General features: G+C 42.8%; 1 protein-coding gene across 3 annotated transcripts in view; it reads right to left on the bottom strand.

Moving 5' to 3' along the window:
* ELOVL5 (ELOVL fatty acid elongase 5) overlaps window positions 1-15,270 on the bottom strand; it is a 76,034-nt gene that overhangs the window by 19,434 nt on the left and 41,330 nt on the right. For all 3 annotated transcript variants that reach the window (XM_047103331.1, XM_047103330.1, XM_047103329.1), the window contains exons 2-3: window positions 8,694-8,759; window positions 5,457-5,644 (exon numbers count right to left, since the gene is read on the bottom strand). In XM_047103331.1, the coding sequence (XP_046959287.1) occupies window positions 5,457-5,644; window positions 8,694-8,751 (246 nt within the window). In that variant the 5' untranslated portion in view covers window positions 8,752-8,759. The remainder of the gene's footprint in view (window positions 1-5,456; window positions 5,645-8,693; window positions 8,760-15,270) is intronic.

Below are 15,270 nucleotides of genomic sequence, written 5' to 3'. Positions count from 1 at the left end.
CCAAAAGGTGCCCTCCTCAATACCCATCACCCACCCTCCCCTCCCTCCCACCCCCCATCAACCCTCAGTTTGTTCTCAGTTTTTAACAGTCTCTTATGCTTTGGCTCTCTCCCACTCTAACCTCTTTTTTTTTTTTTTCCTTCCCCTCCCCCATGGGTTCCTGCTAAGTTTCTCAGGATCCACATAAGAGTGAAACCATATGGTATCTGTCTTTCTCTGTATGGCTTATATCACTTAGCATCACACTCTCCAGTTCCATCCACGTTGCTACAAAAGGCCATATTTCATTTTTTCTCATTGCCACATAGTATTCCATTGTGTATATATACCACAATTTCTTTATCCATTCATCAGTTGATGGACATTTAGGCTCTTTCCATAATTTGGCTATTGTTGAGAGTGCTGCTATGAACATTGGGGTACAAGTGCCCCTATGCATCAGTACTCCTGTATCCCTTGGATAAATTCCTAGCAGTGCTATTGCTGGGTCATAGGGTAGGTCTATTTTTAATTTTCTGAGGAACCTCCACACTGCTTTCCAGAGCGGCTGCACCTGCACTGTTGGTGGGAATGTAATATTTTCTTTTTTAAGTAAACAATTCAAACTGATAATAAAAGATCAATATTTATGAGGTAGATATTGTTTATGTGATTTTATTTTTCATATTCTGAAGTAGTTCTGAAATTACAATTTATTTATTTATTTATTTATTTATTTATTTATTTATTTATTTTTAATGTTTATTTATTTTTGAGACAGAGACAGAGCATGAACAGGGGAGGGGCAGAGAGAGAGGGAGACACAGAATCTGAAACGGGCTCCAAGCTCTGAGCTGTCAGCACAGAGCCTGACGCGGGGCTCAAACTCATGGACCGTGAGATCATGACCTGAGCCGAAGTCGGACGCTTAACCAACTGAGCCACCCAGGCACCCCTGAAATTACAATTTAAAATAATAAATTCAGAGGGTAAAAAAGAATACGTTTTAGATCTATGCCAATCCAGATCCATCTATTCAGTCAACTATCAATCATTGCTTGCTTGCTTATTTATGTATGTATATCTTTGAGAGAGAGAGAGAGAGAGACAAAGTGAGAGCAGGGGAGGGGCAGAGAGAAAGGGAGACACAGAATCTGAAGCAGGCTCCAGGCTTGTTGTCAGCACAGAGCCCGATGTGGGGCTCGAACCCACGAATTGTGAGATCTTGACCTGAGCTGAAGTAAGAGGCAAACGACTGAGCCACCCAGGTGCCCCTCAATCGTTGTATTAAAATTACACGTTAAATGTTCTGAATGCTTGAGACAGTTCTAACTGCATGGGAATACAGATACATAAGTACTCAAAAAATAATCTTGTTTGTAATCTGTGATTTTTGTTGTTAATAAAGTAAAATGGTGGTTGAGGCCTTTTCTTTTTTCTTTTAGCATTTGCAACTGTTCTATCCCAATGCTCAGGATACATTTGATGGAGCCCTACTAACAAAGGGAAGAGACACGGAGATTACAGCCATCCTTTAAGTGCATCATCTGTGTGAGGGACAGGAGACAGAGGCCACACCCACGGAGCGGTTTAATGGAAAGCTATGTGTCATGTTTGTTGGGAATAGCAGGAAGACAAGAGAGGCTAAAGAATCACTGCCTTTTAGAGCTTGAGTCTTCTGACTCAGTGTCCTCCTGCCTTCACAGGGGAACTGATCCTTGAGTAGTTTTCAAGAATGAGATGGAGACTGTCAAATAGAGGTGGGCTTGGTTAGGTCTGAAAGGAAGTTTCTTGGGGGTAGATGGGAAAAATGAAAGACACTGGTATTGGGGGGTTTGAGTAGAGCTAAGCAGAAGGCGCAGGCTGAGAGATCAGTGTCTCCTCCTGAGGAAAGGGGCCAGAAGTTCTTAAAGTTCAAAGCCTACCATGCAGTACTGACCCTGCTTCCTCTGCAGCTACTGCTGAGTCCCAGGATGAGTGCACGAGACCCAGGCTGATCAACAGGGATGCTCCCTTTTGGACTGTAAGAAACCAAGCAATGAGGTTCTCTCAGCTTAGGGGGATAAGAGGCCAGAGGCAGGTGGAGAGCAGATATACCAAAATGGTTGGCATACAGCAGCTGCCCGAGTGGGACTCCCATGTTTGGCACATTAACAAAGGAGTCAGAAGTGGCTCAGAAAGCCTGCCGGAGGGGACAGTGGAAACAAGTCCAACTTGGACATACACCACATGATGAGGAAAAGCCACATCTGGCATTGTCTGGTTGGGGGTTCTCAATCTGGACCTCGGGGTCATACAGATAGTTTGGAGAAACAGTGGGGCTTCGATAAAGCATGAAATATGCCCTGCCTCTCAGAGGCACATAAGATTTTTATATTTGCTACTAAGGATAGAGATTTACAATGGTGAGTGACACAAACCAAGCTGTTTTCTATTAACTGAAATTTTATTTCTGAGCCTCGTCACTGTGATTTTAGGTAACACCTAATTTAATACGTAAAAGTTAAAAGGCTTGCCATAAAGCCCTAGACTTTCAATCTAAAACATACCACTGTTCAAATCGGGGATCCAGAAACATTTTCTTAGAAATAAAACACCAAGCTCATGAGGTAATAAGAAGTAATGCCATGTCTCTCCTTTCAATTTTCTTGCTATCAAATGCATTAACTATAAACAAGTCTAAATTTTTTCTACATTTTAAACTCCGTTTCACAGTTTTAAAAGTCATTGTTATTTTCCTTCTTCTGGTAATTTTAAAGCTTTAATGACTCTCCTCCTTTTACTTCCTTGTTACCTTCCTTCTTTCAAGATTTCTCTTTGTCTCCTGTGAGTGACAGTTAATTTTATTTGTATTAGCCTAGAACTTGCCAAGGCAGCTGTGAATTCATGCCACAGGATTAAATACACACAAATATCAATGACTACGTATTTATTTTTTAAATTCCTTATGGACCCAAGTATACAGATAAGCAGAAGGGTAAATAACGACTAATAATCATGACCCTGCCAACCCTGCCAACCGTGTGACCGCAGACAAATGGCTCCAGCTCTTGGGACTTTTCTGTGGGATGAGGGGCCCAACTGGGATCTGTCCCCTCCTCACTTTGTTTGGTCATAAAACCCCATGACTACCCTCCTATGTTTTAATATTCAGTGGAATATAAATGCTAAGTTAAAGAAAAACAGTAGCTAAAATGAAATGAAAAAACTGACAAAGGTTATGTTACAGTGATATTATTGATGGGTTTATGTAAATACAGAAAAAAAGTCACACAAACATCAAATGTAAATACTATCTAACTTGGGAAGTACCAGGGCTTGTTTTAAACTCAGGCAGATCTGATTTGGGTTTATTTTTAGAAACTTGATTTAAGGAATTGTTTTTTTGAAACACTTTTTAAAATCTTTTTTAACATTTATTAATTTTTGAGAGAAAGAGACAGAACATGAGCGGGGAGGGAAACAGAGAGGGAGACACAGAACCCGAAGCAGGCTCCAGGCTCTGAGCTGTCAGCACATAGCCTGATACGGGGCTCGAACTCATGAGCTGTGAGATCATGATCAAAGCTAAAGTTGGACACTTAACCAACTGAGCCACCCAGGCGCCCCAAGGAATTATTATTATTACTGCTTAATGTACTCACTCTAAATCAGGAGTTAAAATTGTTTTCCGACTGTACATTTCTTAAGCCTCTTTATCCAGTGCTGAGACTGCTCAACGTCTTCTCTAGTCCTCACCAAACTGTCAGGGAAAATCTGTATTTCCTACTACGGTGCTTCTCGACCCTTCCAAGTTCAGTCACCTGCACACAGCAGCAATTTATACAACACTTTGCTTCCCCTCTTTACCCAAGAATTATCTGTTTGAGAGAGGTGAAATGATGAGGTTATAGCTCTGTCTCCAGGGTTTGGGAAACAGAAAAGGCAGATCCTTAACCACTAGAAGATTTAATAATCTTAAATATTTTTTTGTCTAGAATATTGTTATGCATAATAATAAACTCTATAAAAGCTTTCTTAAGGAAATGGCTGTATCATCTATCAATTGTGGGAAAGTAAACAGTTCACTCTGAAAAACCTGACAACCTGCTGCACTTTTGTTCCTTAAACACAGAGATGTGCACAGTGCTGGGCCCGGGAGACACTCCTGCGCACTGTCCCTGCCTCCAGTCCTGCAATATCCACCTTGGAGGCTAACTAAACTGCCTTCATTCTAGAACAAGACAGAAAAAAGCAAAAAGGGAGGTTGTAAGCATTTCACAGAGTACCAAGCATAAAAGTAATGATAGTAGCATCTACCGTTCTAATCGTAAACTCTTTCGCTGCCTTCTGAAACCTACCTGGGAGAACAGGACACAGACCTGGCCCAGGTCCAATCAATACCTCTCGCAATCAGACAGTGTTTCACACCGGCGTATGAACCCAGACACGCTCTTGCACACGGCCACATGCAGACAGAGATGGAGAGGCCTGCGGCTGATGGGGGGGGGGGTTCATGCTTTCCTCTAAACACTAATTTCAAGATTCATCCTGGTTTCTCCCCTCCCTCACCTCCCCTATTTCTTCTTTACTATCCCATGGAGAATTAAAGCCACCATAAAAGGTTAAAAAGCTAAATGAGAGTGCTTGCAAATGTTTATGTATGGCTTAATTCCCCACCCAGAGATTCAGCGACACTTTTGTGTGGTGAGGCATTTGTGTTGCAAGCCTGAAAGGTGAAGTCCCCTCCCCTAAAAATGTACAGAGGCCGTGCTTACCCTTGGAGGGCAGCTTCCCTCCCCCGCTTGGCTTTGAAGGCTGTGTTACATAACTGCGGGAAAGAGGGAGGACCTAAGTTTTGATTCCAGTTTCTTCCTTTTTTACTTCAGCTACAATGCTAGCCTTTGAGATCATCAAACATGGCTTTCAACATCCCAGTTACACAGAAAAAATAACTTGGCCCCAACTTAGACCATTCAAATCCTAAACGCAGATCTCACTATCCTCTCTTCTTAGCTTCTAAAAAAATAACTTGTCAAATCTCAAAGCTATTTACAGTTATCAGACCAGGCAAGAGGCTGACTTACCATAAAGCACACTGAACACAACTGCCACCCACTTCCTTCCTCCCCACCTCCAAACGAGAACCCTGCATTTATTAAATGCTCAACAATAAAACGTTCACAGGTCTGTTTTTTTCACATTTTGTTCATTTGCCATTCTTTGCTCTGCTTGCGTAAAAGTATTTCTGAAAATATTTAATTCTGAATATGAAACATAACCAAAGAATCGATAGCAAAGGCTATTTTAGATGTTCTAAAAGGCATATTTGTACAAACAACTCTTGCATTTTGAAAAATCAATTTTAAAACATACTCAAAATGGAGTCATGTATTTGACCTCCAGGTGCACCCATCCCACCACCGACACACTGCCCTTCTTCATTTAGGAACACAATTCAGGACGGCGACTGGAACGCATTTAAGGAAGAGACCTACCTCACAGAACATATAGAGAGACAGCAATGTGAGGCCAAGGTTATACACCACTAAAATTCTCCGGCAAGAGAATGGCTGCCTATTCTTCATGTATTTTGGTCCCAGCCATACAATTAGTAAGTATATGACAGAGCAGATAAAAGTAGGTATATAATTGTCCAGAAGAAACCATCCTTTTACTCTGGTATCTGGAAAATAATAAAAGGAAAACACACAGTGATTAATAAGGCAGATAAAAAACCACAACTTTTTTCAAACATTAAAAATCTTTCCCCATAATTTTTTAACAGTCATCTAATACTCAAGCTCCTAATGCCAGCAAAGCAGTTGGAAGAGGAAGCAGGAGTTTTCAATATTTGTCATATAAGGTGAAGCTCTTTGTTACATGTTCTGAATAATAACATGTATATCATGCATGGCTTCTACATAAAATAAAAACATTAAAAAAAATCCTTTCCAAAGCATCTTAAAGAAAGCAAGGACAAAGCTAAAGTTTCTACTAACTGTATTTATAGACCAGATCTGCTGAATGATGCACAGACAGGGTAATGAAACTCCAGAAATGGCAGTCTTTGAACTCCAAAGTCCTCATCTTAAGTCAAGTGTCTGCCAGTCTGCCCAGCATGTGCAGACTCAGAGAAAACATGCTATTTATCTAGCTTAGCAACAATTACTGATTAGAAAGGCAGCATCTGCTATGAGTGCAATGGTCAACAGCAGAGAGGACAATAATTTTAAAGAAAAAAAAAAGACAAGGCAGTAATGACAGTGAAGTGACTATTTAAGGAACCATGTGAGCAGCAGAAGCTTGAGAGGGAAGACCTACACTGATTCGGGGCAGGGGAGGGGGCGCTACAGGTGCAGGACAGATCTCCCTTCCCCCACCCTTTTCCTAGGCAGAGAGGAGGAAGATTAGTTCCATAGAGTTGCCAGCAGCAATCTGACAGCCCTCTCCTTGGATGGGGAGAAACTCTCTGGCAGCCAGACCGCCTAGGCGTTAACCTGTCCCCTGCAAGAGTCAACTTCTGCCTGTGGCTGACTCCCAGGAAGCCACTTCCGCAGCATGTTCCCGTCTGCATGCTACTTTGATGAGCCCCCAAAACCTATTGCTCCTCAATCTGATCTACCCTCTAAGGCCACCCACTCTGGAGCTCAGAGGCGCATGCAGTTTTCGCCTTCTGCAGCTTCAGAGAAGCAGCATCTAGTGGGGAAAGTCTCTGTTCCTTCTTGGACCTCCCGACTGGACCATCTTGCTACATTCTCCGATGCTTTTTCTCTTGATCTTGCAGGAAAAGCACCCATCCATTTGGGGAATGGATTGTCAGTCTCCTTTCTTAGAGACATTCTAAATTCTCCCTGGGTTTCTCTGCAGTGCTCCTCTCTTGGCTTAAGAGGAGATGCCCTCCACCCTCTCCCCGCTACTTATGCTAAGGTGGTAGAGGGGGTTACCACAGTTCTGCTGAACTGGTAGTTCTTAGAAGTCCTTCAGGGAGGTGGCTGGCCACAGTGAACTTAAGGAGGAGATTCGTAGCACCTTTTGTTCTCAGCTCTAGGCCCTGGTTGTCAACTGTGAGAAAGCAAGTTCCCACACAGCAACTAACATTAGACAGTTACATATGCTTGTGTGTACATACATATCACAAACACAATAAATGTACACACAAAACCCTCTCATTTCCTTTTATTTGATGTTCTATCTTACATCTTATTTTATTTTTTTACACCTTGCTTTTAAAACCTTGTAAGGCCGTATCTGCAAGTATCCAGCCTCCATCCATACTGCCACGTGCTGCCAGAGCGGCTGGCTGCCCCAACGGTGTCTCCAGGCAGTAAATCTTTAGGGATCTAGCCAACCATGGCAGTCCTCGCCCACTCTCTGGTGACTTGTTCAGACAACTGCATGTGAAGCAATTGTGGCCACTGAGCTTTGAGGAGATGACAGCTGGGTGAAAGGCCCTGGTGAAGAGTTTCCTTCTTAAAGGCATGCAAATGAACAGATTTTTCCCTCCTCCTCCGTAGGTGCTGCCTGGAGCTGCTGTGGTCATCCAGTAACCATGAAAGGTGGAGGGATTTTTCCAAGGGCAGAACTGCTGATATACTGAGAATGTGAAGTAGAAAATGACAAGAACAAGTGTGCTGGGTCCCTGAAATAACTCAGGAGTTGCTCAATCTTGATAATGTAAACGGATCATTTTTGTTACTGTTTCAGCCATTTAAAGTTGGACTTTTTTTGTTCTATGAAGCTGAAATAAGGCATTATCTCAACCCAAGAACACATAAAAAAATGATCTAATTTGGTTTTGCTCATTTGGCTGTATGCTAACTTACTGAATCAGTTCCCCTACTGATGGGCATGTAGATTATTTCCAATCTTTACAAGCAATGCTATAAAGGAGTATCCTTATTCACATCTTTGCAATAATGATCAAGATTAGCTATAGGATCAAGTCTTAGGAGTCACATAGCAGAGTCAAAAGGCATGTGCTTTTTGATTTCAATGGAAGACACAACTACCCTCCAAAGAGGTCTTATCAATTAGACTGTTTCTCCACACCCTCATGTTTTATCTCTACCATACTAAGAAATGCAGTTTCTTTTGTTTTCTTTTGTACTTTAAAAATCGTAAATGAAACTGACAACCTTTTCATTTGTTTAAAAGCTTCTTGCAGTTTTTTAATGACTCTTTCTGTGAACCTATAAAGTTCCTTCTTTATAGACACATCAAGAGACATGACAGATGACATTCAAAAAAAGCAACATGGAGCCGATTTACTTCCTAAAAGGAAACAAAACGATTAAGCATAAAAAGTGAGATCAGGTGTATGTATTTACCCACTGATGTGACACAACGTGAAAGGACAATAAGCCCTGAAAATTATAAAAGGGGGAGAGTTTTAAACCACCACAGCAGTGCATTTTGGAAACCAGTTTCATCTGGATACTCAGAAGAACTGAGGAAAACCCAGCACCAATAATGGTGAAATGTGCAGCATTCTCAGGCTACAAGCTTTCCAGCACAATATGATCTCCAGCTAACGTCACCAGAGGGTCACAGCAGCTGTGTCACAGGGGACACTGCACTGCTTCAAGAGTGTCACAGGACTTCTCCAAGCCCCTTGTTATCCAGGACAAAGCACTGGTCTTATCACAGAAGACGCTAATGTTTTCTAGAATCTCTTCATGCAATATTTATAAGTGTCTCTAAAGGGAGGGGAGCAAAACCAAAAACCACCTTACCTCGGGGGCCTAGCAATGCCTTGAAATAGGTACTAAGTGATGCATCAAAATTTTCCATTTTAAAACCTATTAAGAAAAACAGACATTGATTAATCTCTACTCAAAATGCTTTTTATACAGTGTTTTTTTCATAAAAGAACAAGAACAAATTCTTTTCAAAGATGTGCTATGGACAAGGTTATGTTCAAACTTTTTTTTTTTTTTTTTTTTTGAATTCCCAAAGTAACTTGTGTGCTAGGTCTAATTTGGAAATCAAAAGTAAAGACAGAATCTCGTGAATTCACATTATAAATGAAGTGTCAGTTTTCTGAACTTCTTTTCGCAGTTCCATAAAAATGCTTCCCGTGAAGCTGGAATCTCAGTGGGGAGAAGAGTGGAACCGGGCTGAAAAAGGTGGCAGACGGGAGACGATCCCATCTGGGCAAGAACCAAAGCTTGAGGAAAGACTGTAGCCAAGACGGGAAGAGCCATGTTAGGAAAGGAAGGCCACAGTACAGAGATTTGCTATTTGCCTCAATTATTATTTAAAAATACTTCATGTCCATGATAAAAAATTCAAATATTAAAAATGAAAAGAGATGGTAAAAAAAATTTCATCGCTTTGCTCCAACCACAATCCCAAAGCCCCACTTTTCAAAGGACCCTAATGGTAGCTTTTCTTGGACATACCTCTAGAGATTTTTCTCTTCTAAGCACAAAAGGAGTGATGCCAAATGGGTGTTTTTACAATTGTGGATTTCAATCCATTAATAGATGATAGGTCACCTTAGCATTAATAATTTTATTAGTAATAATAAAAATAATAACCAAGACTGCTTTGCCCCTAGTGAGAACGAACATTTTCCTGTCTTCAGTGTTACTGTATTACATTAGTATGATGATGTATAAGTACTATGTACTCTGTTGTAATATAAAATATACTCTTGCTGTGGAGGTCACAGTAAAAAAAATTAAACGGAAAACAATGTTATATCAAGGGGAGTACATACTACCTGCTTGCCTTCACTTGAAACATCTTAGAGATACTATCTCCTCCCAGTAGTTACACGTCTACCTTCATCTTCGAAGACTTTATAGCTCCCTCCAACCCCTCCATTTAAGATTTCCATTTATAGTATAGCTAAGCATCTTTTCACATGTATATTGACTAGATTTTCTATATTAAAGTTAGAAGGCATACATTTTCAATTTTCCTGGTCAGTACTCTTACAGAAATAACCACAAATATTTTACCTGCAAAGGGCAAAGGCAAAATTGGTTTTATTAACTAAGTAAGCTGTCAATAACTTAATGATACTTCTCTTCTTTGGCTTATGGCACTGAATTATACATATTCTTTGACGATTTATCCATGGACTCTAGTAGTTACAACTGAGTCAGTCCAGCCGGCAGTGAGACAGAGAATCCAGCCGGGAGTGAGAAAGAGACAGGTGGAACCAGCAAGAACACTTAGAAAGTAGTAGTTACCAGGTTCTGTTCTGCCATTTGTCCTGCCCCCCAGGGTGGGGGTGAAGGTGAGCAGGGAACATACTGACTCTCTCAACCCATGGCTGGAAACCATGAAGCCACCAACTCCCACATGTCAGAGTGTCAACAATTAGGTCCCTTAATAAGTACACAATCACAGTACTAGGTCCCTTCTGAAACTCAGAAATTAGACAGCTTTTTAACATACTATATTCCTAAGACCATTCTGGTCCTGAGTCATCTTCCTCTCCCAGACGGAACCTCTTTGGGGGATAGATAATTCTAAAAAATCTTGAGAGGGAGGCTGGGTGGCTCCTTCAGCCAAGTATCCAACTTCAGCTCAGGTCATGATCTCACAGTTCATGAGTTCGAGCTCCACATGGGCTCTGTGCTGACAGCTCAGAGCCTGGAGCCTGCTTGGGATTCTGTGTCTCCCTCTCTCTCTGCCCCTCCCCCGCTTGTGCTCTCTCTCTCTCTCTCAAAAACAAATAATTGCTTTATCTATTAAAAGTCCTGCAGTTAAAAAATAAATTAACCATATCCAATTATTTTTCATCATCTATTGGAAATCATCTAAAATACGTAAGTTTTAGAAGACAAACATCATGTTTTTGTGTAATCAAAATCACTCTAATACAGTTAGCTTCAACTGTGATGGATCGTGGACCGTCCCCTTTGCCTCCGATCAGAGCAAACAAGCACAAGGAGGAACAAGGTGGTGAACACCATGACTACTGGATGAATTACTGATGGATAAACTGCCCACCGGGGACAAACCCACCTCTTCCACAACAGTTTGAAATCTAGAACCGGCTGTTACTTAATGGGTATATAGCTTATAATGGAGCTCATTACACATATAAAACTCAGGTATTAAACACAAAGGGGCTGAGAGCAGGTATAGAGGCATAACAGGTTAGCAGGTGATTAGGTGGTCCAGTGCTGGGCTCTTCATCACACAGTTTGGGTTTGAAACCCATTTTTCCACCTATTAGCAATGTGACTTTGGACAAGTTATTTAACCTTCTATCTATAAAATGGGGGGGAAATGTAAAGTAATTGCCTCAAAGGTTAAGAAAATCAAATGACTTAATATACGTAAGACCTTGAGAGCAGTGCCAGGCATGCAGTGAGCCCTCAATAAAGGTCTCCTACTGTATGTCTGCAATAGGTTCAACTCCATAATGAATACTGCCAACCATCTGTGGCCATTGGCACTTCTCAGGAGGGGCACTGCTGGCCTTCCATCCCTGACCCCTGTGTACTCAATACTATCAGTGAGCCCCCAGTCATCATGAAACCCACCCACAATGTCCCCTTCAAGTCCTAACACCCCCTATGGGGACAGCAATGGAAGGTGGGTATGTTGATAACATCACATGAGAGAGGAGCTGGTCAGTGTGAGGCATTGTCTGAACAGGGAAGACAAGGCTAAAATGAACGTACTAATCAGATACACAAATTATCAAGCACTTACTATGTACGAGGGATAGGAACAGACACAAAGGAGCATACCTAGACACCCAGAACAAACTAGACATTCGTGGTGCAGGAAGAAGCCAGATGCTATAAACCAAGACCAAAACTCATCTAGCAAATGAGTAGATGTTAGAATAATGCATACTAAAACAAGTTGCATACTTAATAGCAAGCCATGAAGATAACACTCAAGTAACAGTATTCTGGGATCTAACATTAGGAAACTACCTGACAAAAGCAGTAAGGGAATGATTCTAAATTTTAACCAAAAGGACTTTCAGAGGGGCTGTAACCACTTTTTCTTTTTTAATGTTTATTTTTTGAGAGAGAGACAGACAGACAGACAGAGCATGAGTGGGAGAGGGGCAGAGAGAGAAGGAGACACAGAATCTGAAGCAGGATCCAGGCTCCAAGCTGTCAGCACAGAGCCTGATGTGGGGCTTGAACTCATGGACTGCGAGATCATGACCTGAGCCAAAGTCGGACACTGAGCCACCCAGGCACACCCCACCCTTTTTTAACATAAAGATACAAGAACAACATAAGAAGGAAGAAGGAAAAAATGTTAAAAACGATTGGAAACAGATCCGTGGGAAGGGGTTGGCAGGGGGTGGGGGGTGGGGTGGGGACATCAGCGGTCTTGGAGAAAATGGTAGAATGACCTATCGTCCTAAGACCAATGCCTAGCACATAGTTCAATGTGACAATCCAGGCTACTGTCACAGCAACAGAAAAGCAGCTTGACTAAACATAAGGTAAAGTTTCAGTCCAAGAATATGGAAGCCAGCAGCAGGTTACCAGAAGAAACTGTGAAATTTAGTATTTGGAGATATTAAAGAATTCTGTCACAAGCCATCTGTCCTGAGTAATCCCAGGCTAAACCCATGCTGCACAGAAACCCCTCAGAAGCTGGCAGGCACAGGAGCACTCTTCTGTCTTTCTAAGATGAAACATCCTTACAAAAGCACACACAAGAGGTGATTTTCTCACAAACAGCACATCTGTTCTTAGACTGCATTTCTTCTTAGCTTGGGAATTCTTGTCTTAGGTTGGCAGAACTTCTCCCAGTCAAATTTAGGAACATACGAAGCAGCCAGCCAAACCTCTCTGAAAGGACACACATGGAGAGTAACAAGAGAGTGGTGCATTACTCCTGAAACATCTACAGTGAAGGGGGAGAAAGGAAGGGCAGAGGAGGCGCCTGGCACACAGGTCCTCAGTCAGCAGAGTCCTGACTGTGAACCACAGGCCCAATTCTGGGCTGGATTCTTGACGCGTTAAATGTTTCCCCCAAACTCTCCCCCACCACGCCCACAGCCGGACACATACCATAGACATGGTTGTTTGTTATTTTCACAGGTTACCAAGAGACAGTCGCCCAAGGTTTACTTTCATTGTTGACTCAGCGTACGCTCCGGTTCTGTCCAGCCAACCACGCATCCAGCATCCCCCGGCACCATATAGTCACTTTCTCACCCACACCGTCCACTTACCAAGCGCCTACTACATGCCGGGCATGAAGGCCCTGAGGGGTGGAGCAGGGAACAAGACAGAATTCCAGGCTGACGGAGAAATACACACACACACACACACACACACACACACACGCATACACATGTACAGATAATCTGTTATGTAGAGTGACTATCAGCAAGAACATCATATAGCAGGGGAAAGGGGGTGGGACCATGGAGCACGAACTACTTTGGAACACGTAGTTAGAGAAAGTGACAAGAGAGCAGGCAGGCACCTGGGTGGACACAGCATCAAAGCACAGGGCATTCCAGTTAGAGTGACAGGAGAATGCAATGGCTCCAAGGCCAGTGGGTGCCTGGCATGCTCAGAGGCCCCAGGCTAGGCCAGGGGTAGTGGATGTCAGCAGTGAAGGAGGCCTTCTGTCCCCCACTCCACGCCTGGCACCCGGAGCTCACTCAGTGCTGGTCCACAGAAAGCAACCACATGGTACAACTTGCAGAGAGCATGTGCCCCAAAGGCGGAGAACAGAAGATGCCAAACCTTAATTGCTCTCGCTGCCACCGTCCCCTCATCCTCCTGGCTGCAGCCTGCCTGCCAGCACCATGCCCTTTTTCTCCTCATCTCCCTTGCTGAGCCTATCTGCCGTGCCACGGGAACAGTACAAAAGGTCTCAGCAAATGAATTCTTCACTGCCAGGCTGGGCTGGTGCACCCTGCTGGGTGAATTGGGCACTTGCTGAGTGGCCTGTGGGCCACCTCGACAGTCTTGCACTTTTCTAAAGGAACAGGAGGGGCAAAGGGCCCTGCAAAACCCGACACTTTGCTAGTGATCTGGAATCCTGGGAATGGCATGACCCACTTTGTACAAGACATTCAAACGTACTGCCAGGTCTGCGGCTTGTCCCCTGTCATCCAAGCCACCCACAGGCCAGAGACATCACTTCTCAATAACCTGAATCATCCTACCAGCAGCTTGGGCAAGCTGGGCCAAGTGGGAACACAGCTGTTCCGTACAATTGTACTACCAGGGGCCAAGCCCAGGCACTGGGCCCATGGAAGAGGAGCTTGGGTCCTAAATGAAGCAAAAGAATAAGCCATTCTTTGGTCTGGCTGGTTCCCCACAGAGACAGGAAAAGGGCATGGTCAGCACCTCTCAGGAACCAGATCATGCTGAAATCCAGCCAAGCATCGCTTCCCCATCCTCTGTAACCCTAAGTCTCTGATGCCCACTCAAACTACAAGGCTTCCCAGAATTACAGGTCACGATAGGGAGGAACAGGATCTGTTAAAAATAAATTCCAATCTTAACAGTATTCAAAGTGTTCACCAGTTCATAGGCCACACACAGAAAATAAGGACAATAAAAATGGGATAAGGGTAGGAAACAGAGGCAGGTAAATTAGAATAGATTTTAAATTATTCCTCTTTTATGCACATTTTCCAAAAGACACCCTGAGTTGAAAGCCACTTCCTACTATCAAATTCTGGGATGTCTTTGGTAACAATGCAACTGTATTATAACTGTGCCTCACTGTAAGGATCTCACTAAGGAAACTGATTAATCAAGGCTGGTCACTTTCCATAAATTACTAGATTATAAGAGGGTGTGAGAGAGTTTAGCATACCTGCATCTGAATCAAGTATTAACTGTGTCCTGGTGCAAGTTCCCGCCACATATACTAAGAGTTTTAGGACTGAGGTGAGCCTCAGGCCTGAATGTAAGAGAAAACATCGGAACTACCACTGCACAAAATGCAGAAACCTGGACGTACTGACGAAAGCAGAACAAAAAAAAAGGGCAAAAACGGCATCCTCCAAAGAGAGCCCTGCTTATGTGGAAAATCCATCTGTCAGCTCCCTCCATGAGGGGGTTATGCTCAGGTGAATCACCTGCATGAGTTTAAATAAGCATTAGTGTTCTCTTTGATCTATTATCAAAGAATTTGCTAGAGGCCTGTTTGGGGAAAAAAAAAAAAAAAGACATCAAAATAAGCTTTTAAGCAAATCAGTGTGCCCCTCTCTCTTTCTATTTGGGTCCCAAGAGGGGCAACAAAATGTGACAGAATGGAGGTGTGTGTGACAACAAAAGGGTGCTGGGGTAAATGAGAGACAGTGTAGAAAGTTGCTTCCATCACAGTTCTCAAGATGAGCTTTTG

Source organism: Lynx rufus, unplaced genomic scaffold, assembly GCF_022079265.1.
Source record: "Lynx rufus isolate CCGP_SWC_20201006 ecotype Redwood Valley unplaced genomic scaffold, mLynRuf1.p SCAF_6, whole genome shotgun sequence".
NCBI classification, from domain to species: domain Eukaryota; kingdom Metazoa; phylum Chordata; class Mammalia; order Carnivora; family Felidae; genus Lynx; species Lynx rufus.
This window is presented reverse-complemented; position numbering and strand designations above follow the sequence as displayed.